The sequence below is a fragment of the Carassius carassius genome, chromosome 31 (genome assembly GCF_963082965.1).
Source record: "Carassius carassius chromosome 31, fCarCar2.1, whole genome shotgun sequence".
Classification (NCBI taxonomy): Eukaryota; Metazoa; Chordata; class Actinopteri; order Cypriniformes; family Cyprinidae; genus Carassius; species Carassius carassius.
Window position 1 is genome coordinate 8,364,920 of NC_081785.1, and position 24,344 is coordinate 8,389,263.

Consider the following 24,344-nt stretch of genomic DNA (forward strand, 5'->3'; position numbering starts at 1 on the left):
CCAGTCCGCACCTGACAAGCATCTTAAGACATTTATTCCTTTTTTACACTTTTCTATCAATTTCTGAATATGAACTCCAAAGTTTAATTTATAATCCATCCACATACCCAGAAATCTCACTACATTGACTTGTTCCAGCTGATTACCATACATTTTAATATTTAACATAGGATTATTTTTCTTATTTGAAAAACAAATTACTTGTGTTTTTACCACAGAAAATCGAAAACCCCAACTATTTGACCATTTCTCCACCTCCTTCACTGCTTTTTGCATTTTATTCTCTACAAGCAGCCTATTACGCCCCCTTTTCCACAATGCCCCGTCGTCTGCATACAATGATCTTCCTATTCCAGTCTCAATATTTCTAAATATATCACTAATCATTAAGTTGAAAAGAATAGGGCTGCTCACACTTCCCTGGGGAGTTCCATTCTCAATTGAGAGAATCCTAGAATATGCAGACCCTACTCTAACTTGAATCGTTCTTCCAAACAAAAAACTTGAAATCCAGTTATACATTTTTCCCTCAATTCCCAAACTTTCCAATTTCATTAACAGCCCTTCTTTCCACAACATATCATAAGCCTTTTCAACATCGAAAAAGACTCCCACCAACATTTCTTTATTAACTTGAGCTTTTCGAATTTCCGCCTCCAAACTCAGAATTGAATCCATCGTATTTCGCCCTTTTCTAAATCCGCTTTGACATGCTGACAGCATACCTTTACTCTCCATTTCATACGTCAACCTATTCATAACCATCCGTTCCATAAGTTTGCATAAATTGGATGTCAATGCAATTGGTCTATAACTAACTGGCTGGGAATGGTCTTTTCCAGGTTTAGCGATTGGCACTATTACTCCATGTTTCCAACTCACAGGAATCTTCCCTGAATCCCAAATTTTATTAAAAAGTCTTAAAATTATATTCAATGATCCATCTGACAATTGCTTAATCATCTCATAACAGATTTCATCCTTTCCTGGGGAAGTATGTTTAACCCCTACAAGTGCTCTCTTTAACTCATATAAAGTAAATGTTGAGTCTAACCTACTTCCTGACGGAATCTTCTTTTCATATATATGCTCATTCTCTTTCACTTTCTGTTCCCTATACTTCTTCATATTATCTGTAATATTATCATTACTATGCACCTTTACAAATGCTTCCACTAACATCTCTGCTTTATCACTATCTTTTATCGCTATTTTCCCATGTCCTACTAAAACTGGAATATTAATATTTCTCTGAATCCCTCCCATCTTCCTAATCATGTTCCAAACTTCATTTATTTCAATGTCTTCCCCTATTCTATTGCAATATTCTCTCCAGAACATTCTTTTTGCTATTCTTATTTCTCTCCTAACCATAGCCTGAGCTCTCTTAAAAATAATGTAATCAGTAAACAATACAGATTTTCTGGCTTTCTTCATTGCTTTATTTCTTTCCCTCACTGCCTTACTACATTTTTCATTCCACCACGGGACTGCTTTTCTTCTACTTATAGTTTTCGTTTTTCCTATTACTTCCTCTGCCGTATTTCTTAACACTTTAATTACTTTCATACTTAACTCTTCTATTTCTTCAATTTCTCCCATTTCGTTCATATTGTTATTACACAGTTCTTTAAAAAGCTCCCAATTAGCTCCCTTAAATTTCCATCTTGGCATTCTCTCCACCACAGTTTGTACAATATCCACACCAATTTGACACCATATTGGATAGTGATCACTTCCCATTGAACTTTGCTTGCTTACACTCCATTCACATTTTCTAGCTAGATCTTCTGAAACCAGAGTAATATCTAATGCTGAATTACGCCCATTACTCACATCTATTCTTGTTATACTTCCATTATTAATACATACTAACCGTCCCCAATCTAGCATTTCTTCCACTATTAACCCATTATAATCTGTTTTAACACTCCCCCATAATGTATTATGTGCGTTAAAATCACCACACCATACTACCTTCTGACTAGTATTACCTCTTATTTTTTCCACTGCATTCTTACATAGCTTTTCACATGGATTATAAAAATTAATTATTTTTATACTTTGATTCCCTTCCCATACTTCCATCATCAACGCCTCTTGATCCTCACTCACTTCTACATTCCTGTATCCCACCCCTTGTTTTATAAATATTGCTACCCCACCTCCATTACAGTTTTTCCTATCTTTCCTAATTAGTTGATACCCTTGCAAAACAAAATTTAACTGAGGTTTAAACCATGTCTCCTGTATACATATAATATCTGGTCTTTTATCCAGATCAGAGATGAATTTTTTAAACTCTTGTCCATTAGCCATTAAGCTTCTCGCATTCCACTGGAATATTAAAAGCACCATTATGAACCACCACATCCTGCTTGCGTATTTGTTAACTGCATCTTTAATTTTTTCATTAATCATTTCCACAGAAATCCCCTCAATCTCTAGATATTTTTCAGCTGCTTTTATTATTATTCTGATTCTTTCAGTCCGGCTTTCTGTTTGCGCAGAACAATTCACCACTTCAGCTATAAAGGTTACAAATGCCACATTATTCTTAATCCCAAAGCTCTCTTTAGTTTTTCCCTGAGCCGTTTCCATCTTTTGTTGAGGAATTCCTTTACCTTTATCCCCTGATTCCAAAGTATTTCCTACTTTCTTCACCGCCTCCGAATATGACAATCCTTCCTTTATTCTTACATTTTGCACTTGAGCTGCATTTTTCCTCACCTCACATCCTCCATACCCCGCACTATGCTCCCCTCCGCAATTACAACACTTGGGATCAACTCCTTGCTCGCATTTGCCATATTCATGCTCTCCACCGCATCTCGCACACCTTTGTTTACCTCTGCATACAGCCGCTACATGTCCAAACTTTTGGCATTTGTAGCATCTTAGTGGAGGGGGTACGTAAAGCCTAACCGAGAAACTCATAAATCCTAAAAAGACTTTACTTGGCAGCTTATCCTCATCAAACTGAATCATCACTGATAGACTATCTCCCCTTTCATTGTTTCTATTACATTTAAGTCTTTTCACACCAATTACTGCGCCTCCCGTAAGACCTTTCTTAATCTTTTCCTCTGTTACATCAGTAGGGATCCCTGTAATTACTCCTTTAACCCATTTCTTTTCTTCTTGAACTGAACAATTCACACCCTGTCCCATGATCGTTTTAATTTCTAGAGCCTTTTTCTGTTGTCTACTGTCCTTACAATATATAATCAATCTACCATCCCTCAACTTCTTCACACTTTCAACCAGTCCTATTTTTTCCTTAATCACTTTAGATAATTTCAGTGGATTAATGACACTGAAAGATCCAGCATCTAATTTCAACAATACCTTAAACTCTTCTTTCCTTCCCCTTGTCACGTGTAATCCATTCTCACTTTCAGTTTCCGATTCATTTCTTCTATTTTTCTTCCTTTTCCGATTTCCTACTGTACTCCATTCACTATCTCCACCTTCCGCGCCAAAATTTTCATCCTCCATTTCCGGATCGCTACCGGATTCTACTCCACTTCCTACCATGCACACTCCAGTCACAGATCAGCTGTCTTCCGCCAGCCACCCAAGCCGGATATTGTCATGGTTTCAAGGCGCCCTTTTTATATATCCAGGTCGCACGCTCATCATTCAAGCTGATGATTCACGGCTGCCGCCGGTCAGCATGATTGCTGTGAGTTGATATTTGATTTCAGACACCTGTCACGCCTGAAGCGTTCCCGAGCGCCAACCTCCCGCTCTCTCTCGTGAGGCCAAGGAAGTGACTAAAACTGCAATCCATCGACTGGCCGCTTGAGGCTGGCTGCAAAAGAGAGTCAATCCCATAGACTCGCCATGTTAAAATGCCCAACTTTACAGCAGGAAAAAACATGTTTACAGCCTGGTTCAAAAAATGATTTTGGTCTAAATAGCTAATTTTGGCCTTCATGACAACTGTGAGGGGGGTGAATTTTTTTATAACTCATCCGTTTAAATTATATTAAGACTTAAAGTTCTGCATAATTAAGGGCGTAGGCACTTGAGTGACAGGTGGATTGCCGCTGCTGACACTGCCGTCGTGCTAGGTGGGCGTTGCTTCAGCAAGTAGCTCCCGCCTTTTTGCCCATTTTTGATTGTCCGGGAGAGTCGCGCGGTGACGCGCTGCCAAGACGGCGACGGCCCGCTCTACACACTTTAGGCTTCAAACACTAGGCTTGTTTGAGATGCGCCTTGCCTCGCCTGAATTGTAAGCGAGAGTAGGCGGCTGCAGTAAGGGGAGGAGTTAAAAAAGTGCAGGCAAGCCGGACACTTCCTGAATCTCGCTGTGTTGTGGACTGCAAACGTCAGCAATGGAAGAGATCGCGTTCGCGTTCTTTATCGCAGACGAAGTGGATGCAATTGAAATACCACTGCTTTTGCACGAAGATGGTTATGATGAGGAGAATCACTTAAGGTGAAGTGCTCATTACTTAAAATGGCTTTTTCAGTAAATAGTAGGGATATAAATCTATCTGGTCTTGGTATGTTGCAAGTTGAATAGATCTAATGAAAATAAACAGTCCAGACTGCAGATAATTCAGCACTAAATAAAATAAAGGTTTAAAGGATTTAATTAAAACGTAAAATAAATGTTTTCTCTCTCCTAGGAATGTCCCTAAAATTCCTCACTTTGTTGAGAATGTGGTCCATTTGTACAGTCCTTCTGAGTTTCAAAGTCATTTCAGACTTTCTAGAGGTCATGTGGAGGTATGTAGGCAAACAAAACATCATGTTAGGCATATGCTCCCCCCATGCAAATTCATGTGTCCATGGTTTTATTATATGATAACTATTTTTTTTCTCTTCCTAATGCAGGATTTAATTAATACACTTGGTCCTTTTTACATGAATAAACAGCAGACTAAGGTGCCGCTGACAAACAGTATACTTGCCTCTCTATGGACTCTTTCCAACCAAGAGTCCTATAGAGGAGTGGCAGACAGATTTAACATAACCAAATCTACAGTTTCAACACACCTGCATGATTTCTGTTCTCTTGTAATAACACATTTGTCACATTACATCTCCTGGCCCAGAGGACAAGCCCTGCACATATCACAGTTAGAATTTGAAACAGCTGGGTTTCCTAACACTGTCTGTGCAGTTGATGGATGCCACATTCCAATAGTAAAACCGCACTGTGAGAATCCTGTGGCCTATATCAATAGGAAACAGTTCTATTCTGTAATTCTTACAGGATTCTGTGACAGTCAGCGGCGGTTCTGTCATGTCAGTGTGGGTCACCCTGGTAGTTGGCATGATTCAAGGGCATTTCGGTTGTCAGAGGTAGGCCGACTTCTTGAGGAAGATCCACATTCCCTGGTTCCTGAGGGCATGCATATAATTGGAGATTCTGCATACCCTCTCTCGCTTCAGCTTATGAAGCCATACAGAGACAATGGCCACTTGACTTTCAGGCAGAGATGCTTCAATAGGAAACTGAATTCTGCTCGTGTAGTTATTGAGCATGCATTTGGAATTTTAAAATCAAAATTCAGGAGACTCAGATGTCTTCACATGAAAAAAGTAAAGAACATTTCTTCTGCAGTCACAGCCTGTTGCATTCTTCATAACATCTGCCTGAAATCCAATGACCAAATTGACGAGGATCAGCAGGCAGATGTTATGGAGGATGAGCCATACCCACCAGAAGCCCACATTCACAATAATGCTTCACATTATAGAGATGCAATCTGTGGCCGCCTGTGAACATCACATTTACTTGTTCTACCTTCAACAATTCCCTCCATTAAACTTATCTTAAGAAGGTTTTTGATTTAACTGTTTTGTGAGGTGGTGGATGGGATTGTACAGGATTATTTTAAGCACTTACTATCAAATGATTGACATATATTCTGCTAGTCAACCACTGTCCCCTCTCTAGGGAGGAATGTTTGTGTTCTCTATAATAATGATGTGATAAGCAATAAAATGATGATACACATGGGAATGGATTATATGGTTAAACTTTATTTTTTAATAGATCGATTATCATTTCCTGGGATTTACTGATTTTTTTTAGTTGTTCAATGATTTCTCCAAGGCAGGTAAGAGATTTTTTTTCAAACATCCTTCTCCGCCTCTCTTTAAGCCTTCTTCTGCGTTCCAAGTCAGGCCGCACTAGTGACTCTAGAGCAGCTGTTCTCCTCTCTGAATGCGCTTCATAAACTTCACAGAATGTTGATGCTGTTTGTCTCCTTCTGTGCATTTCTTTGGAGGGCATAGCAGTGGAGGGACCTGGTTGTTCTTCTGGGAGAGGCTGTTCTTGGGAGCCTGTGGCCTGTGCAATTGAGGACTTGGTCTGGGATGAGGTAGTGTTGAACAGAGGAGTCGAGCAGATTGTGCCTGATGGTGCACTCCCAACTCCAGATTTCCCAAATAAGTCTTCCATTTCCTTTGAGAAAACATGTAAAACAATGTAAATAGAGATGCTTTAGAAATTATTTTTTATGTAAACCCAGTGATTTGCAGTAATTTCAATACAAAAAGCACACCAACCTTGTAATACTCCCATGTAACTTTTCCCTCTCCTGTTGACCGACACCGGTCTTTAGCCCTTTTGTAAGTAGTGATCATGTTGCCAAGTTTTTTGCGCAATTTTTCATTGCTGATGTTGTAACCTTTTTCTTTGAAGGCTTGCTCCAGCTTTTTGTAAAATGCTATTTTATTTCTGTAGTACAAATGCAGATACATTTGTGTGAGGTCAAGCAGCAGCAGCGTGGTCCTGTGTGTGAATTCTATGAAAACAGCCGTTTAAAATTGTGAAAGATCAACTTTATACATATTGGATATTAGTTAACTTTATACATATTAGAAACAGTGCATACCTTGTTGGGTTTCTTCACATTCTGACTGCATGGAAGGGGATTGAAGATTGTGTGTTTGTGTGAGATTTATTTTCCTTGTTTCAACAGGGCACTCGACAAGGGATACTGGATGATCAATCACTGGAGGGGGACACTGAGACAGAGATGCTGGACGTGGAGGGGGAAGTTGAGACAGAGTAGTAACAGGAGGGGGACACTGAGACAGAGATGCTGGACGTGGAGGGGGAAGTTGAGACAGAGTAGTAACAGGAGGGGGACACTGAGACAGAGATGCTGGACGTGGAGGGGGAAGTTGAGACAGAGTAGTAACAAGAGGGGGACACTGAGACAGAGATGCTGGACGTGGAGGTGGAAGTTGAGACAGAGTAGTAACAAGAGGGGGACACTGAGACAGAGATGCTGGACGTGGAGGGGGAAGTTGAGACAGAGTAGTAACAGGAGGGGGACACTGAGACAGAGATGCTGGACAGTGGGTAGTATCTGCTAAAGAGAACACAATAATAAAAAATCCCCATGATCATTCTAAACGTTATAATGTTATTATGGTTAAAAGAAAAATGCCTTACCTTGTTTCTGTTCTGCAGATCTCACTTGTTGCATTATATATGCTGCATATTTTTTGTCTATAAAAAACGAATTTCAATCAATAAAAATAAAATTCATTATTTTTACATCATCAAGCAACCAATTTTTTATTTATTTTTTTACTTACCATTCTTTATTCTCTCAGCAATTTCTTTGCTTACTGTTAATGTGATTGCTCCCTGGGAGTCTGATAGTTTTAGTAACATATTCTCCATCTTGCTACAATTGTAAACTTTGTGGATGCCTTTTATAATCAAAGCCATAATGAGAAATGATGAGCAAACAGATGCTGCATTAAATTTACATTGTTATCCCTAATTATGGGTTAAACATTTAAGAGTGGGACATGGCACAGCTGATTAACTTGATGTATATCCTACTTAAGGGATAGTTTACCCAAAGAAAAAAAATCTTTGGGTGAACTATCCCTTTTTTACATGAAAAATATTCCATATAAATATATTACACAATTGTGTGTCACCTTAATGTAAGTTTGGATTTCATGTTTAATGACCAATAAAAGTGTGTACAGCTAATTAATATTCAAAAATTATATAAAACAAAAACACATTCTAAATTAAGAAATTAGCATGCATTTGTGGGTTTTGTTTACTGCACTCCTGGAATAAGACATACCTAGATAAAGATCTTAGATAAAAACACAAACATGAGGCCTTATTGTAAAACCGTCACATTAGATATGCATGTTTGATTGACTAATTTATTTAATGGATTACTGTTGTTCAAAAATCTCAATGTACAAAATTAACACAAGCATGCAATACAATAAAGAGAAAATGACAACAAACAGAACTTTAAACCAAGAAAATAAAAGGGTATATAAAGCACATGTCCTAAATACTTATAGTATTATGCTAATGGACTTCTTGGAATTAAGGGAAAAAAAATATCAGCTGACATTCGCTGCCAATGACCATTAAGCTGTGTCGTCAGCAAGTCGTTTCCCATCATGCTTTTGATCAGCGCAGTCGGTGGAGAGCAACTGCGCGCGACTGCAGAATCCGACAGGTGCGCCTTGCGCTCGCGAGAGATTTTTGACATACGTCAGCATGACATCAGAGCAAGGCGGACCGCACTCGGACACATTTCTAACCGGCATGCATCTCGCGCTGATCACCGGTGATCGATTCTGCGCAGATTTTGCTCATCTCAAACAAGCCTACTCTCTTCAGGAGTCTACGGGTGACGTCACGGACACTACGTCCATGTTTTTATACAGTCTATGGGCGTTCCCCATAACGTCGATGACGTATTGTCGAAGTTCCCTTCGAAAGGGAACAGTTATTCATCCACAAAATGTATACTTTATAGTATGTCCTATTTAACTTCACAACTTTAAGGGTATCCATGAATTGTTTCTATATATTCGTACAATAGAATTTTCTTAAAACTGCATTAATAATAATTATTAAATAAAATAAACATATCAGTAATTTAACATACATTTAGTATTGTCATTTTTCCTTGATTTAAAAAGTTGACACATAAAGAAATTAATAGTACTTTATTATTAATGGTATTTCTATAATATAAGTTTCTTTAAAATGCATTAATAATAATAATCATAATTAAATCAAATAAAATCAAATAAGCATTTAAAAAATTAAAAATATATTTTTGTAACTTTTCTTTCATTTAGACAAAAGTTAAAAACAAACAGCATGTTATAATAAACATTTATATTACTTTAAATCGTTATTATTATTATTATTATTATTATTATTATTATTATTATTAATGCATTTTTAAGAAAATTAAATTTTTATTTGTCCTGCTTTTTTTAATATTCTGAACAAAAGTTGGTTCTTTCCACATTCATTCAGGTCAGCCACGAGACACTGCAACTTTTACTTCCGTCTTCATTTACCTTCTCTCACTCTTAAGCTTCTGAATCTGTCAGGGCCTTGAGGGGCTTAATCAGTGTCACAACGGCCTTCACCAGAGCCTCCAGCTGTTGACATATTAGTTTGTTACACACACACACAACACACACACAGATATATATATATATATATATATATATATATATATATATATATATATATATATATATATATATATATATAATTTGTTTTTGTTTTTTTTGTTTTGTTTTTCCTGCAGTGGAAATTGTTCAAACTACTGGACACAGAATTAGACTGTCTAAGAGGGTGCTGAGGGGAAACATAGAGGCAGAACATCACCAGAGGACATACACACACACCGTCTGCAGCTGCATGAATAAAATTATGATCTTTTGCCAAAATTTGTCCTTGGTAGAACAACCATCTACCATTGCATTTGTTGAAAATTTTGCATAAAATGCATAGAATGTTGACGAATAATCTAAACGTGAGGACCGGTGAGATTGAAACGTGAACGCTGTATAGGAAATGTTTTGTGAGCGCTGGGCACCCTTCAGTGGACGACAGAGAAACTGCACTGCCTAATCGGATTAAAAATGATTCCTGTGCTTCTTTGTGGTTTCATATAAATTGCTTTACTGTATCGCGTGAATCTACAGCGACACGGCAAAATAAATAATATTTCACCGTGTATTAAATATGATTCGCGAAATAATGGCAAGTAACGTCTTTCTATTGAGATGAACTGCGCTCACAAACAACATCACGCGAACAAAGTAGTCCGATCAGCGAATAAACTACTATTATTTTACCGAATCAAAATTGTGCAGCGTAACCAAATGTAGAACGATTCCAGAATTATTATTTTTATGTTATTTATTTGTTTATTTTAAAGTGAAGATGGGGTCTCCGCAGGCTGCCAAAACAGAATTCAGTAGGAAACACTGTCTGGGTTTGTGTACTTTGTTCATTCACAATCACGATGATCTTAGGAAAGAAAATGATGATGGATTGTCTTCTGTTCGTTTTGACCTTTATGGGCAGTGTCTGCAGGTATGATTGTGTACACACACACACACACACACACAGAGAGAGAGAATAATAGGCCTATGTATGTGTCTACTGAATTCAGTGATTATCAATGAGATAATCATCTGAAGTGAAGCTGATTTGATCAAGACACAATGTCAATCTGACCACACGGTAACTGCTTTCATCGAGATGCTGTTATTTAATCAGTCTGTAGCCTATTTTGTAATGCTAGAAAGTGGTCAGGTCAAGCATAACATAAATGAAATTGTCAGCTTCCTCTTACTATTTTCAATCTACTAAAACGACTGGGATAGTTATGGATTCTTACATTGTGGATTAGTTTAGTCTCTGTCATTTTTTTGGCAGCGCAAGGAAATTTACGGATCAGTCAGAAGCATAGACTGTATGGTCACAAGTGGGAAACTGAATATCACCCTACTGTCTCTACTAAATATTAATCGAGTCATTCAGACGTTGCTTACTAGTAACTTTCCGAGAGCGTCCATTCACGTAAGCTAATTCATCTACATGAGCCAATCAATGACCAGTAGACCTCACAAGCCCCGCCCCCTATGCTAATATGAATTCTCGCTGAAGTGTCTCGTTGAATGGGAGCGCGTTTGCTCGTGGTGTACTGTGTACAGCCACTGTACTATTACACACCAGACGAGAGGAACATACTATGACTTACTTTATTTGAAATGCAAAGCTACTGAAGACCAGAATCAAGATATTTTTGCAGGATTTTACTGTGTGAACATCGCTGTGCTGAAATGGGTGGCCAGGTAACCCGTACCTCTTTAGGTGAGTGACAGTAAAATTGCGTCTTTTCATTAGAATTTCGAAGAACTTGTTTGATCTGATATTTGAATCTAAATTATCTGAATTATTCATTGTAGAATTATATGAAGAATCTTGTCTGCTTTTTTCTAAAATTATCAGAATAAAAATTAGTTTTTGTTTCTTCATTACTATAAAAACGTTGTAACATAAACGTAGCCTACTTGTTGCTAAGAGTCTTTTCATCAAACAAATCACTATTCTCTTCTGTTTCTCCAACATAAATGCATTTCAGGTGGTTTCGGTTTTTGTCTGTGACGATGGTTTGTAATGTAGATCAACAGGCTACACTGTTAAAAATTACCAGCATTTCACAATAATTAACAGTATTATTTTACAGTTACTTGTTGTAATTAAGTTTTCCCTGTAATATCCCAATGAATACCTGTAAAAACTACAGTATCCTTGGATTTTACAGAATTTAACTCTTATTTTACAGTAAAATCTTGCAATCTAAAACCTGCTGTTATATCACAACAAGGTCTGTAATATCACAGCAACACAGTGAAAAAAATTAAGGATTTCACAACATTAAACGGTATTATTACAGTGAAATATTGTATTGAAATATGCCCTGGGAAGTCACATGACATAACCGATCTGTTTTGAATTGAAAGCGCCATCGTGTCCCTCTTCTATTCCGGGCTGAATGGAGAAGGTGAGCAGCATGCATGTTTGCAGCACTTACACCGATGTTATTTTGATATAATTACAATATATACTTTCAAATAAACGTTTATCGCATGACACAGTTCACATTTTGTTAGCAAGTGCCCGGAATTGTTGAAAGTTCTCTCACAGCATTTGCTAATAGTAGTAATGTTAGTAATGACGAGAGTTTCTCTATAATTTTTCATGTCACTATCACGGTTTAAAAAAATCTGGTGTTTGTAAAGTTTATAAACCAATGATGGGACAAGCATTACTATTTATGTGTGCACATTTCTGTAATTAGTCAAGGTTATCATAGATTAGCAGGGCTAACCGTTAGCTGTTTAACTTTAATGACTTAGTGATTCAAACGGTCCATGATTTTTTTTTTCCAGCGGATATCCTAGTTACAACAGTTCTCATTTTGTTAGCAAGTGTCCGGAATTGTTGAAAATTCTCTCACAGCATTTGCTAATAGTAGTAATGTTAGTAATGACGAGAGTTTCGCTAATATTTTGCATGTCAATATCACAGTTTAGACAAATCTGGTGTTTGTAAAGTTTATAAACCAATGATGGGACAAACATTACTATTTATGTGTGCACATTTCTCTAATTAGTCAAGGTTATCATAGATTAGCAGGGCTAACCGTTAGCTGTTTAACTTTAATGACTTAGTGATTCAAACGGTACATGAATTATTATTTTTTTCCAGCAGATATCCTAGTTACAATATGACTGAGCTAACTGGAGTAAGTTAGTCTCATGTCGTATTCGACAACGGGAGGGTTTTAACACTTGGGTTCCCACTTGTCCTGATATAAATGAATAATAATTGTAAAAGTTGTAAATGCACCTTACATTGAGTGAGCAATCTCAAAGTGCTACAGAAAAAAACACTATTTATATACCACTATCATTTTTGACATACGGCTAAAATTATATTACAATGATAAATGATCATAATCTGCATTCAAACTGAAATTCTTATTGTTGGTTGCCGTGTAATTTCTCCTTTTTCTTTCCTTTTCTTTTCTTTCCAGGTCATCAGAGGGCGAGGCTAACCATTCTGTTCAGTGTCAGGCTAAGAGTGAGGAGAAATAGATTAGGTACAGTAGGTGACTAGTTAACATGCACCACAATGTTCAACTGTAAATTCGTTGGCTGTGAGCATGTGTCTGAGAATGTGTGTAACTATGTTCAGCACACAAAACTGCATAGCAATGCCCCCAATTATCACTACCAGTGTGGGGTGCCTGACTGTCCACGGAGGTACATAAAACACACGGGACTGCAAATTCATATGTATAGGCAGCATAGGTCCTACCTGCAGGCTGCTGGGCCTATACTACCTGGCACATCAGCTCTACCACCTGACACACCCTTGAAATGTCTGCTTGAGGCTTGTGCATTTAAGTGTGACACTTTGACCTCTCTTATTAAGCATTTGAAGACACACATAAGGGAAGGAATGGTAACTAGATGTCCATTTAGAGGTTGTGATTGCACGTTCACATACGTAATGACTTTTGCTTCACATATTTCCAGAAAACATAGGTGTGCAGAGGATTCAGTTTTAGATAACCTTGTTTTAGACAAGTCTATTGCTACAGAGCCGTTGCCAGGACCCAGTCAGTCATATTCAGAGGCTGCCGAGGAACATAATGAACCACAAATGCCATTAGCTATCGACGAAAACCTATTTTTACAGAACCTTACACTTTTTTACCTGAAATTGCAATCTAAGCTACTCTTACCAGCAAGCACCATTCAAACCATTATTGATGGTTTTCAAAGTGCTCATGAACTTGGCCTGTCCAATTCCCTAAACATTCTGAGTGAGAAACTAAAAGAACTCAGAATCCCTCAGGCCACTATAAGCAGCATCACTGAGGACATGAACAGAGATGATCTACTCACACTCTATAACAGGGGAATGCTCAGTACAGATGCAAAGAGGAAGGCTGCTTTTAAAGAGTTTTTTAACTATGTTCATCCCGTTCCTTTGCTCTTGGGCAATGATGAAAATGACAAAGAATGTTTTGCTCAGTATGTTCCTATTCATGAGACATTGGTGACACTTTTCAAAAATGAGTCTCTACACGAACAGTATACCATGACACGTTTGCAGCCATCTACTGATGCTGTCTATCAGGATGTCAAGGATGGAGAAGGCTTTGAAAGTATTCCAATGTTGAAAGCTGACCCTTCTTCACTTGGTTTAATACTGTACCAAGATGCCTTTGAGGTTGTCAACCCCCTGGGCTCAGGGAAAAAAAAGCACAAGGTTTTAGCGGTTTACCTAACTCTGACTGATATCTTGCCTCACAATAGATCTTCTATTGATCAGATGCAACTTGTTCTCTTATGTAGGGAACAGGACTTTAAGTATTTTGGGGTAAATAAAGTTTTTGCTCCCCTGATTGAGGACCTCAAAATTCTGGAGCAGAGAGGTGTAGTCACATCTGATGGCATTGTTCTAAAGGGCTCTTTGGTTGCCATTGCAGGAGACAACCTGGGATCCCATTCTATTGGGGGATTCTTGGAGAACTTCAGTCGGTCTACTTATTTTTGTCGTTACTGTGAGGTGTGTAGAGATGATTTCCTGACTAATCCTATATCGTGTGGTACCAAAAGAACAGCCCAATCATATGCAAGTAATTTGCAAGAGCAGGAAACTACTGCCACTGACTCTGTATGCGGCATCAAGTTTGACTCTCCTTTCAATCAGCTTTCACATTTCCATGTTTGCCAGCCTGGCCTACCACCATGTCTAGGCCATGACTTATTTGAGGGAGTCATAGCTTATGACCTTCCTTTATATATTCGCCATTTAGTTGAGGATAATCATTTTACATACCTGCAGTTAAACAGGTGCAAGAACCAGTTCAGATATGAAGTTAACGATGGTAAGGACAAACCAGCAGACCTCTCTCCCAGCAGCGACAAGCTCAGTGGGCATGCAGTTCAGAACTGGTGTTTGCTTAGACTTCTCCCACTCATGGTCGGTGACAGGATTAAAGATCCCTGCGAAAATGAGGTGTGGCAAATGATTTTGCAGCTGAGGGAGATTGTTGAGCTTATCTGTGCACCGGTCATTACAGAGGGCCAGGTTGCGTATCTTAAAGTCCTCATAGAGGAGTACATAGACAACAGGACAAGGCTTTTCCCCAATGCCCCCCTCAGACCAAAGCACCATTATCTGTGCCACTATCCATCTCTCATTATTCACTTTGGCCCACTTATTCGCCTATGGACACTCCGATTTGAGAGCAAACATACATTCTTTAAACAGTGTGCCAGAAAATTGCACAATTTTAAAAATTTGTGCAAAACTCTAGCAGAGAGGCACCAACTTCTACAAGCGTATTTGAGTGCAGGAAACTTGTTCCCTCCACTTGTACAAGCAGAAAAGGGGACTGATTTTCATGTTGACGATTACAATGACAAGATCAGGGCATCTGTAGCCAGTTGTCTATTCCAGTTACAGTCGGCAGTGGCTTGTAACTATGTTACAGTCAAAGGCACAGATTACAAAAGGGGGATGCACATTTTACTAGAGAACAGTGATGAAGGGCTTCTTATTGGGAAGATTATGCTAATTATTGTTGTTCATAACTCGGTCTATTTTGTCTCAGAGAAACATACTTTTGTAAAGTTATGTGACACAGGTGTGTACTGTGACCTAGGAGTGGCCCAAGACAATTATGTGTGCATTAAGCAGGAAGATCTACTGGACTACTATCCTCTTTCAGCATACAATGTGTATGATCAGTCCCTTATTGCTCTCCACCATTCTTTTCCAGAGGCAGTATGAGCAGGGAGGAAAGTGAGTATACAGGATACGTGAGGAGAGATGTGAGTAGTAGAGCAGGCTATATAGTCAAAGCAAACAAAGTTTTTTTTTTTTTTTTTGGTAGCCTTGAATAAAGTTGATTTTGTCATTAACTTGCTTTGTTGATTGAACAGACTATAGTATGAAATATGCATACAGTGTAGGGATGGCAAAAATGAGAAATTACAGTGTTTCATGATTTACTACTTAATGAGACTAGGCCAAGGAGGCAGTGTTGTCATACTTGCCTGATCTCCCTGATGACCTTCTTACCACCATGCTGGATGAGCTTGGGGTCGAGTCTATTGAAGATCTGACCTTGGTGGAGGAGAGGGATCTGGTGAAATACCTCAAACCTATCCAAAGTCGGAAGTTATTGAAGGGCATCAAGGACGGTAAATTCATCTGTTCACCCATTACACTTTTCACTCTTTCATGTCACTGAAGTAGGGCCTTAGAACATTTGCAAAACTGGTAGACAATATGCTTTGTATATAGTCCCAAGCTCACACATTGGTTACCTGTCAAATACTATTGGATGAAGTGATTAATCTTAGGAGTGCAGCACAGCTTATAGACCTTATTCATGTGTGTGGCATTTGTTTAGTGTGACGTAATGGGTTGGGGAAATGTATATGGTGTATGGAATTACAAACTCATCAAAACTGGGCTGTTATTCACTGCTGTTGTTTTTACATCTGGAAATACATAGAAGTGAATGCAGCTGATGCTTATTACTTGCATGCATTTCCAAACTTAATAACAATAGCAGTGAAAAACAATCAGACCCTTTTATGATGAGTTTGTAATTCCAATAGTGTATTGGCCTGTTATTTTAACTATTGTTTTTTTAAGTGGCATTATCAGAGCAATCTTTTAACATGAGTCAATGGCCACTTCTGCGTTCTCCCAATCCATTATGTCACATTCTAACAAATGGCACTCACGTGAATAAATTCAAATTTCTTCATCCAATAGTGCTGACAGGAAACCAATGTGTGAGCTTCCTCCGGGAAGTACTGGAGCAGGATTACAGTTAAGCACACAGTCTATTGACCCCATAGCACTTCATCTTGCCCTATCTTAATTAATAAATTGTTTTTGTGCCCTCTAGGACTTGTTACTCTTAATATGGAGTTGGTCTCTGCTCCTGATCCAAGTGCTCCAAGTTCCCTAACTCCATGTCCTCCAAACACAACATTCCAGCCTCCAAATCAGCTGTTGCCCAGCCCTCCAAGCACTGCCCCAAGCACGTCAAGCGCTTTACACTCTGGCGTACCATGGCATGTTGACTTTCGTCTCAACTGGGACCAGGTGTCACCAGCCATTCGACTTAGAGTGGAAAAAGAAGAAAGACCATTGCCAGACGAGAGAAAGGCTCTCGTGGTCGTGCTCGTGGACCAAATGATGCAGCACGACCGCAACCCAACCAGAGCCATGTGCCACAACGTTGTGAGAAACATTGTCAGGTAGGGATGGGACTATTATCAATATTAGCTGTCAGTTAATCCCCAGCCCCACCCCCTTCAACTGTTTGTAACTTTCACTGATTCATTCCCTGCACCTATTATGTTAAAAGGGTGCAAAAGTGAAGACTTTGTAAACATGGTTTGCTTAAACAGAGCTAGTATATTCAAGAAAACCATAATAATTCACATGTTTTTATGAAGGTCTGTTTCAGCCTGATGTTTTTTTTTGGTCTTGTTCAGCCTGATTTTTTTTTTTTTAAGCATAGTTCTTTCCTTTAAGTAATCCTTACATTAGCTGTACGCTTCTGTCATAAGTGTTTTCTAATTATCCCACCCACATTTTCAGGAGCCATCCAAAATCATTTGGCGACATTGGCAAGTACGGTGATACTGCTGGAGACGGATGTCACTCTCTTCTGCAACAAGTAAAAACGAGAGTGGAGTACAAAAATAGGAATAAAACTCTTGCTCAACGCCGCAGAGAAAGTAGACCGCGCACGGGAATGGCAGGAGAGGCCAGACTGGCAAGAGGTCCTGTTGACCAATACGGGTATGTGGCAATATGTATGTGGCAATATACATGTAAATTCTGTCAATATTTGTTCGAAAGCATTGTATATGAATATGAATAACCCTGAAACAGGACAAAACATACTTTTCTCTTGACTACTTTATTGACACTTTGACATGGACCCTTTTCACAGCAATCATGTTGCGATGTTAATAGTGTAGTAAACACAGGTGTTATTACCTGTGATTATGGCCTTGTTCCATTTAGGATTTATCTGAGCCAGGGCGCTGATATTGTGCATAGTGGCTCTCTGGCATGCATGGTTGTGGTACACTAAATACCTTGACCTTAAAGGGATACAACTTTTAAATAGGACAAATTCTGGAAATCTTAGTCACTTTGCGGGCGAGATGCTAATGGTCTAATCCGATCCAATGATCTATGCTAGGCTGGAGCTATACATGGTATCGCCAGACTCAGGGAACTGCTGGATGAACGAGAGAATGGTAAAAATCAATTGTTTTACTCGAGGGGAGGTGGAAAATTAGCTTAATTCCCCAAATGGTGGAATATCCCTTTAATTAGTTTGATAAAATACACCTGTGTTTACAACACTATTACACTGTAACATAACTTCTGTGGGATGGGTCTATTTAGACAGTCACAATAGGGAATCAAACTGCTGACCCTTCAGTCATGAGACGACTTGCTCCACCTTCTGGGTTATAACTGTCCCCAATAGTATTGTTACCCTGTGATGCCCACTCCTAGGTGTGTCAGGTGGGGCCCAGCAGATTTGCCAGAGGGGGAGACCGAGGCAACGTTGGAGAATATAAAGAGGGATCTGCTGAACATCTACTCAGGCATGCCATCTATTGTCTTTTGGGGTAATTTTGTTTAGACTTTAGTAATTGGTCAAGATCTGAACACTGTGTGTGTTGGGCGGCTACAAGAACAAATTGTTACTTGGGTACTAACAATACATTTCTATGTCTGTATACACAGAGGAAGGAATGAGTGGGGCAGAGAGAGCAGAACCAATGATGGAAAAGACATACGTCATCCTGCGGAAATACCTTAACAAAGTGCCTGCTGCAGCGATGTCTGAGATCAAACAGGAATGGCCATTTCTCTTCTCTCAGAAATGCCTATTCTCGCACTTTGGCCTCCTGACGGACGTCGATGTCCTTCAGAAGCTACAGGAGGCAATTAGTCGACGAGGACAGACCATCCTGGATTACTGTGCAACACTGGACAACCCCAAGATCCGTGATGTTCTGGCCTGCTATGATCCAGACTCTGACAAGGCTGCCTGCATTCTGCTGCTCCTAATGTTGTACTTCAAAGAGCCGAAAGAGAGTTTGATGCTTGAAGTTGATGTAAGATTTTTCATTCAAATATTTAAAATGCAAAATGAGTGATTACATTATCAACATTTACCTTGCATTATTTACTACCTCTGACCAATTAACAATATTTATCCTTTATCCTAAATCCATGCTATTGTGTGTTAACAGCTTCCCCGGGCGCCGCAGCATAAATGGCTGCCCACTGCTCCGGGTGTGTGCTCACAGTGTGTGTGTGTGTTCACTGCTCTGTGTGTGTGCACTTCGGATGGGTTAAATGCAGAGCACAAATTCTGAGTATGGGTCACCATACTTGGCTGAATGTCACGTCACTTTCTTTCTTAACTATGTTACAGCCATGTGCCACTGCTGTGGACGTCAATACTGCAGAACTCCCCGGAACCCCCTGCTTGATCATTCAAGGTAATGTTACTTTGATCTAGTATCGTCATTTCTAACTCATTATTTTGTTTTCATCCTAAAATCTACATGACCACAATAAATAATAATAATTCTAATTATAATAATAATTACATTTGTATAGCCCTTTGTATCTTAAGCAGATCGCAAAGTGCTTATAACACATAATGTTGTATCTGTTCATTTCAGGTGTCATGATGAAGCCCTCTGGATGGCTTATATCCATCGAGGGACATGTCGTGATGGGCCCACAACCTTTCTTTTTACACGGAGTAGCTGCTTTCTTCAGCAGCTATTACGTATTCAACCTTGAGTATCCTGCCGCTGGATCTTCGACACTGGAGTTCATTCAAAGGTATTTTATAAAGATCACATTTAATCTTGTAATTCACATTATAGTACAGGTTTCCAACTCAATGATTGTCTTGAGGTCGAAAATGCTGACAAACGAGGTACATGAGGCTAGCCTGGTGAGACCATCCTGATCTCGCGAACTCATTCAGTTTCGCTCTGCCGATCAGTCTGGGTTTCTACACATGTTATGCTGACAAATACCTGCCGGTCCAATCACAACTATTTATTTTGTTTTGCTACCTCTCATAGTAAAAAATCAACCACTTTGCCTCAGGCAAACCTAACCTGAGACACCTTGGCTAAAAATGGCAAAAAAAATTATGGGTAGCAGAAGATCTAACAAGTTTGAATTATAAATCTATTAGGGTTTGATGTGGGGAAAAAGCACACCTTGATAAATGCTGTCTGCATTATATACTGTAAGTCTATTTAAAACTGAAACTATCTTTGTTTATTAACAGATGCTTCCTGGGCATCAATCCTGAAAGAGGCTCAAAGACCAAGAAGCGGACAACAATGAACCCTCATGTGAGCACCCTTTTGAGGAAACTTATTGACTTTGAGTGGGCATCATAGTTTTTTTTTTTTTTTTGCAGTGGTAGTTGTCAGGCTCAGTTTTGAGTAGCCTTGTTCTTTTTGTAATTTTTCAAGACAACTTTGCACTACAAGATTTTTACACAATGCTGTTGTGTGTGGACTCATTATAATGTTTGAGACTGAGAGGAGTGCCTGACATTACTTCATCGCTCTCTCCCTTGCTCTCTTATCTTGCCATGAAGGCCTCATTCTCATCCTGTCCATTACTGTTATTGTGACACAGCTAGTTGAATAGTTGAATTTTGCGACTTTGTGAAGTTTGCACAATTTCTCTGGATTTTCTGCATTTTAAGATGGCTTTTATGACTAGAAAATGACTAGACTTGAATTTCTTGAACTCTTGAAGTTCTTGGCATCTGCTGTACATTGAAAAATATTTTTTTGTTAATAAATATGCCATTGGGCTAACGTTGACTTTACCTCAGAGTTGTTTGTTGGGGGGAGGGGGTTAATTGTACAATGATTGTAAATTCACAGTAAATGGAAGCTTCATCTGCATTACTTTTACAGTAAGTTATTGGACAATTTTAGCATGACTTCCACAGTATACATTGTAAATTCACAGTAAATTATTGTCAACTTGTACATTACTTTCACAGTACACACTGTAAAAGTACAGGGCCTTGTTGTAATGATGTACAGCAAGAGATTGTAATTCCCCAGTTATGTACTGTAATATCACAGTAATTGCTTTGACATTGAAGCTGTGAAGTTACAGTATACAGTTGTGCTTTTACAACAATGCATTGTAATATCACAGATATAAAATTACAATAAATTGCTGTGACTATATTTCACAGTATATTGCTGTAATCCTTACTGTGAAAGTCATGCAAAATTTATCCAATTATTTATTGTAAATTTACAACGAAAAATTTTGCAGTGTACTGATCAACAGTTTGTCTTTCAGGGATCCATTGTTTTTATATAAAGCTAAATAAAATTGTTATAAAATAACTCTAACCTTAAAGAAAGTGTTTTAATTCTTATAATTAAATAATAATAAAAAACATAATTTTCTTTATTTAGCATGACTTTTGAGTAATTTTTACTTTTGGGTAGGCTATGCCCTCAAAATGACTTTTTTTTTTTTTTTTGCCTGTAATAGTATATATAGCCAGTTATATAGGTTTTACTCTTTCTTGCTGTAGACAAGAAAAGTAGGCATAATAGAGCATTTCAGATTTATACCCACTTAGTAAACTAAGCTGACACTGAGTCAAACTGACACTTAGGCCTGCTATTGCCTGCAGCACTGAGAGAGAGAGAGAGTCCACACATATAATGGGACATGACATTAGTACCAAGAGAACATCCCTAACATCTCTTTAAACCAAGAGGAAAAACAAGATATATTGAAATATGTGATTAGTGATTACATATGGGGCACTTTTTGTCAAGACCAGCAACTGCCTCCACAAAATAATGTTATAATGAAAATATTAAAATGCGAAACGTTTTCTTTGAGGATTTTGGTTTTGTCTGATTAGTTAATGTATTTTGATCCGTCAAACTAAATGTATATTGAAAAACAACACAATGAAAACTCAAACACATTTATTGGTTTTCATGTATTTGTCATGACATACAGTGAAAATATTTATTTGATCCCCAGCTGATTTTGTAAGTTTGCCCACAAATGAAGGGTCTGTACTTTTACTTTACTTTACTTTTACTTTTGTAGGTTTATTTTAATGTATAGAGACAGAATAGCAACCAATGGGCCTGTACATGTGCTTTCTTGAGCAGGGGGACCTTGCAGGCACTGCAGGATTTCAGTCCATTGTGCATATTGTGTTAATGTTTTGCTTGGTGACTGTGGTCCCAACTTCCTTAAGATCATTAACAAGCTCCTCCTGTGTAGTTCGGGGCTGATCCCTCACCTTTCTCATGATCATCCATACCCCATGAGGCAAGATCTTGCACGGACCTCAGACCAAGGCCGATTGATGGTTGTTTTATATTTCTTCCATTTTCAGAATAATCGCACCAACAGTTGTCTCTTTCTCACCAAGCTTCTTGCTGATGGTCTTGTAGCCCATTCCAGCCTTGTGCAGATCTACAATCTTGTCTCTGACATCCTTTGACAGCTCTTTGGTCTTGCCCATGCTTGCCCAAATCAGCAGGGGATCAAATCAATATTTTCCCCACTGTAGAGGTCAGGGGGTTGTGATTGAAGTATTATTTTTATTTATGTTTGTATGTGTGTGTGTGTGTGTGTGTGTGTGTGTGTGTGTGTGTGTGTGTGCGTGTGTTTAAACTGTCTCATGATTCCCATATAAACACTTACAAAAAAAAAACCTCACACCTGCAACTGCATGTCCTCATTTGCCCACACAGAAATCATAAAGTGGGAGAAGTATGCAGAATCAGTCTCTCGCTTGTGCAACTAAAAGCTAAAGTTTCAATTGTTGACTCACACCCAGTGAAATGCCAGCAGCAGTTAATTAAAAAGAGAAACGTCTCTGAAATAAGACCGTGTCCTTGACTTAAAAAATATGAAATGTCGAGGAGTGAGTGTTTGATCTGTCTGTGAGAATCAGTGCGCATCGGATTTGATCCTTATTAACGGCTGTTTATATTTTTAATTCTAGATAGTCTAATTCATCATTATAGAATTGTGCACTATATATGTTATGTACTATACTTTATTATATATTGAATATATCAAAACTGTTTACCACTGCATTTTTCTTTACTCATCTACAGTACCTGTCACTGTATTTCAATGTTATGCTACAACACTCGAGAATGCTTGATACTTGATGGGAAATTTTGAGGTGTTTATTATTTTTTCAATGACTGCATAGCCATGGAGTAGTTCCAGAAATGGACCATATTGCAGTTCCAAATCAAAGCAAATTATTTCAGTAGTTTAAAATAGTAATGCAGCCACCTAATAAGGTTGATTTGTTTATTTGCTAATCTATTTGTTTATTTCTTTGTATGTTTTTGTTCTGGTCAGTCCGATAACTCAGGTTTGTACCAGCTCCACTACAACAAAAATTATTTTAGAAACATTTTTGTTATATCAAAAATAAGTATATTCATATTTTTCAGTAAATGTTTTCCTAAACAAAAATATGTATCTTGCAGCAATAACAATAAATTATATACTAAATTAGATTGAAAATGATAATGTAGGCCTACATACTGTGGGGTAACATGATTTATTTTTAACACGTTCAAACTGATGCTTTCAAAACTATTGTGAAACATTCTCATACATCACAGGTGTGACCTAACCTTACTTAGCAAGCTAGACAACTTTACTCTGGTAAAATACTAAAATAATGACAATTCATAACAACAGTGTTCAGTAAATTAAAGTTTGCATAGCATAAAACATGTAGAAATCATCAACAAAAGTAGTAGGCTGATGTTGAGTAGAGATGTTGACTTTATAGTTTGTGTGTATTTGTGTGTGTTGAGACATAACCTCAATTTTGGCACCCCATTTTTCGTCCATCTCTCAGACGGAGGAACCATTCGCTGCCACCCCTTGAAGGTGAACATGTGCCCACAGCTGCCAGCTCCCCCGCCGCTCTGTTTCCATGCCACCACGAAAGGCTCTCAAATCGTGATGGACAAGATGCAGCGCAGTGTGCGCCGAATTGCCAGCTTCTGTAATGCCATCACCTTCACCAACCGGCCAGTCAGAATCTATGAACAGGTTCGGCTAAAGGTATGGTTACTTATCTCTCACCCATTTCAACATGCCATCCTGTAAAGCACTTTGTGTGGTCCCAAAATTGCCCCCTTTCATATCACTCAATCTCAGACTTTCCTGAGAAGGGGAAAACAGAAAGAGAATGCTAGAAATGCTAACATGTGAGGTAGTGCTGTTATCTTGTTTTGGTGACTGAGGTTGTTTGGAAATGAAAAAACAAGAATTTGTGTCTGATTAAAAACGTCTGCTGGTCTCAATTATTTATTGCATCACACTTGTCACACAATAACTTTGGCATTTATTTCTTGAAATA

General features: G+C 38.4%; 2 protein-coding genes across 2 annotated transcripts; both read left to right on the forward strand.

The window, feature by feature from the left end:
• Positions 1-10,768: 10,768 nt before the first annotated feature.
• Positions 10,769-24,273, forward strand: LOC132111461 (E3 ubiquitin-protein ligase NEURL1-like). The gene is made up of 2 exons (XM_059518766.1): positions 10,769-11,143; positions 23,838-24,273. The coding sequence occupies exons 1-2, from the start codon at positions 11,113-11,115 to the stop codon at positions 24,089-24,091; spliced, it is 285 nt and encodes a 94-aa protein (XP_059374749.1). The 5' UTR covers positions 10,769-11,112; the 3' UTR covers positions 24,092-24,273.
• Positions 15,886-20,775, forward strand: LOC132111459 (uncharacterized). Its single transcript, XM_059518764.1, has 9 exons — positions 15,886-16,059; positions 16,779-17,133; positions 17,480-17,683; positions 18,416-18,531; positions 18,650-19,023; positions 19,347-19,413; positions 19,600-19,765; positions 20,226-20,456; positions 20,708-20,775. Exons 1-8 carry the CDS (start codon positions 15,942-15,944, stop codon positions 20,338-20,340), a joined length of 1,515 nt encoding a protein of 504 aa, XP_059374747.1. The 5' UTR covers positions 15,886-15,941; the 3' UTR covers positions 20,341-20,456; positions 20,708-20,775.
• Positions 24,274-24,344: the final 71 nt, after the last annotated feature.

What these genes read in the sequence shown, in the direction of transcription:
- LOC132111459 (XM_059518764.1), top strand. Translation starts at nt 15,942, where the DNA reads ATGCTGGATGAGCTTGGGGTCGAGTCTATTGAAGATCTGACCTTGGTG. An exon ending in ATTGAAGGGCATCAAGGACG is followed by an intron (nt 16,060 to 16,778) that starts GTAAATTCATCT and finishes TGTGCCCTCTAG; the next exon opens with GACTTGTTACTCTTAATATG. An exon ending in GCCATCTATTGTCTTTTGGG is followed by an intron (nt 18,532 to 18,649) that starts GTAATTTTGTTT and finishes CTGTATACACAG; the next exon opens with AGGAAGGAATGAGTGGGGCA.
- LOC132111461 (XM_059518766.1), top strand. Translation starts at nt 11,113, where the DNA reads ATGGGTGGCCAGGTAACCCGTACCTCTTTAG. An exon ending in GGTAACCCGTACCTCTTTAG is followed by an intron (nt 11,144 to 23,837) that starts GTGAGTGACAGT and finishes TCCATCTCTCAG; the next exon opens with ACGGAGGAACCATTCGCTGC.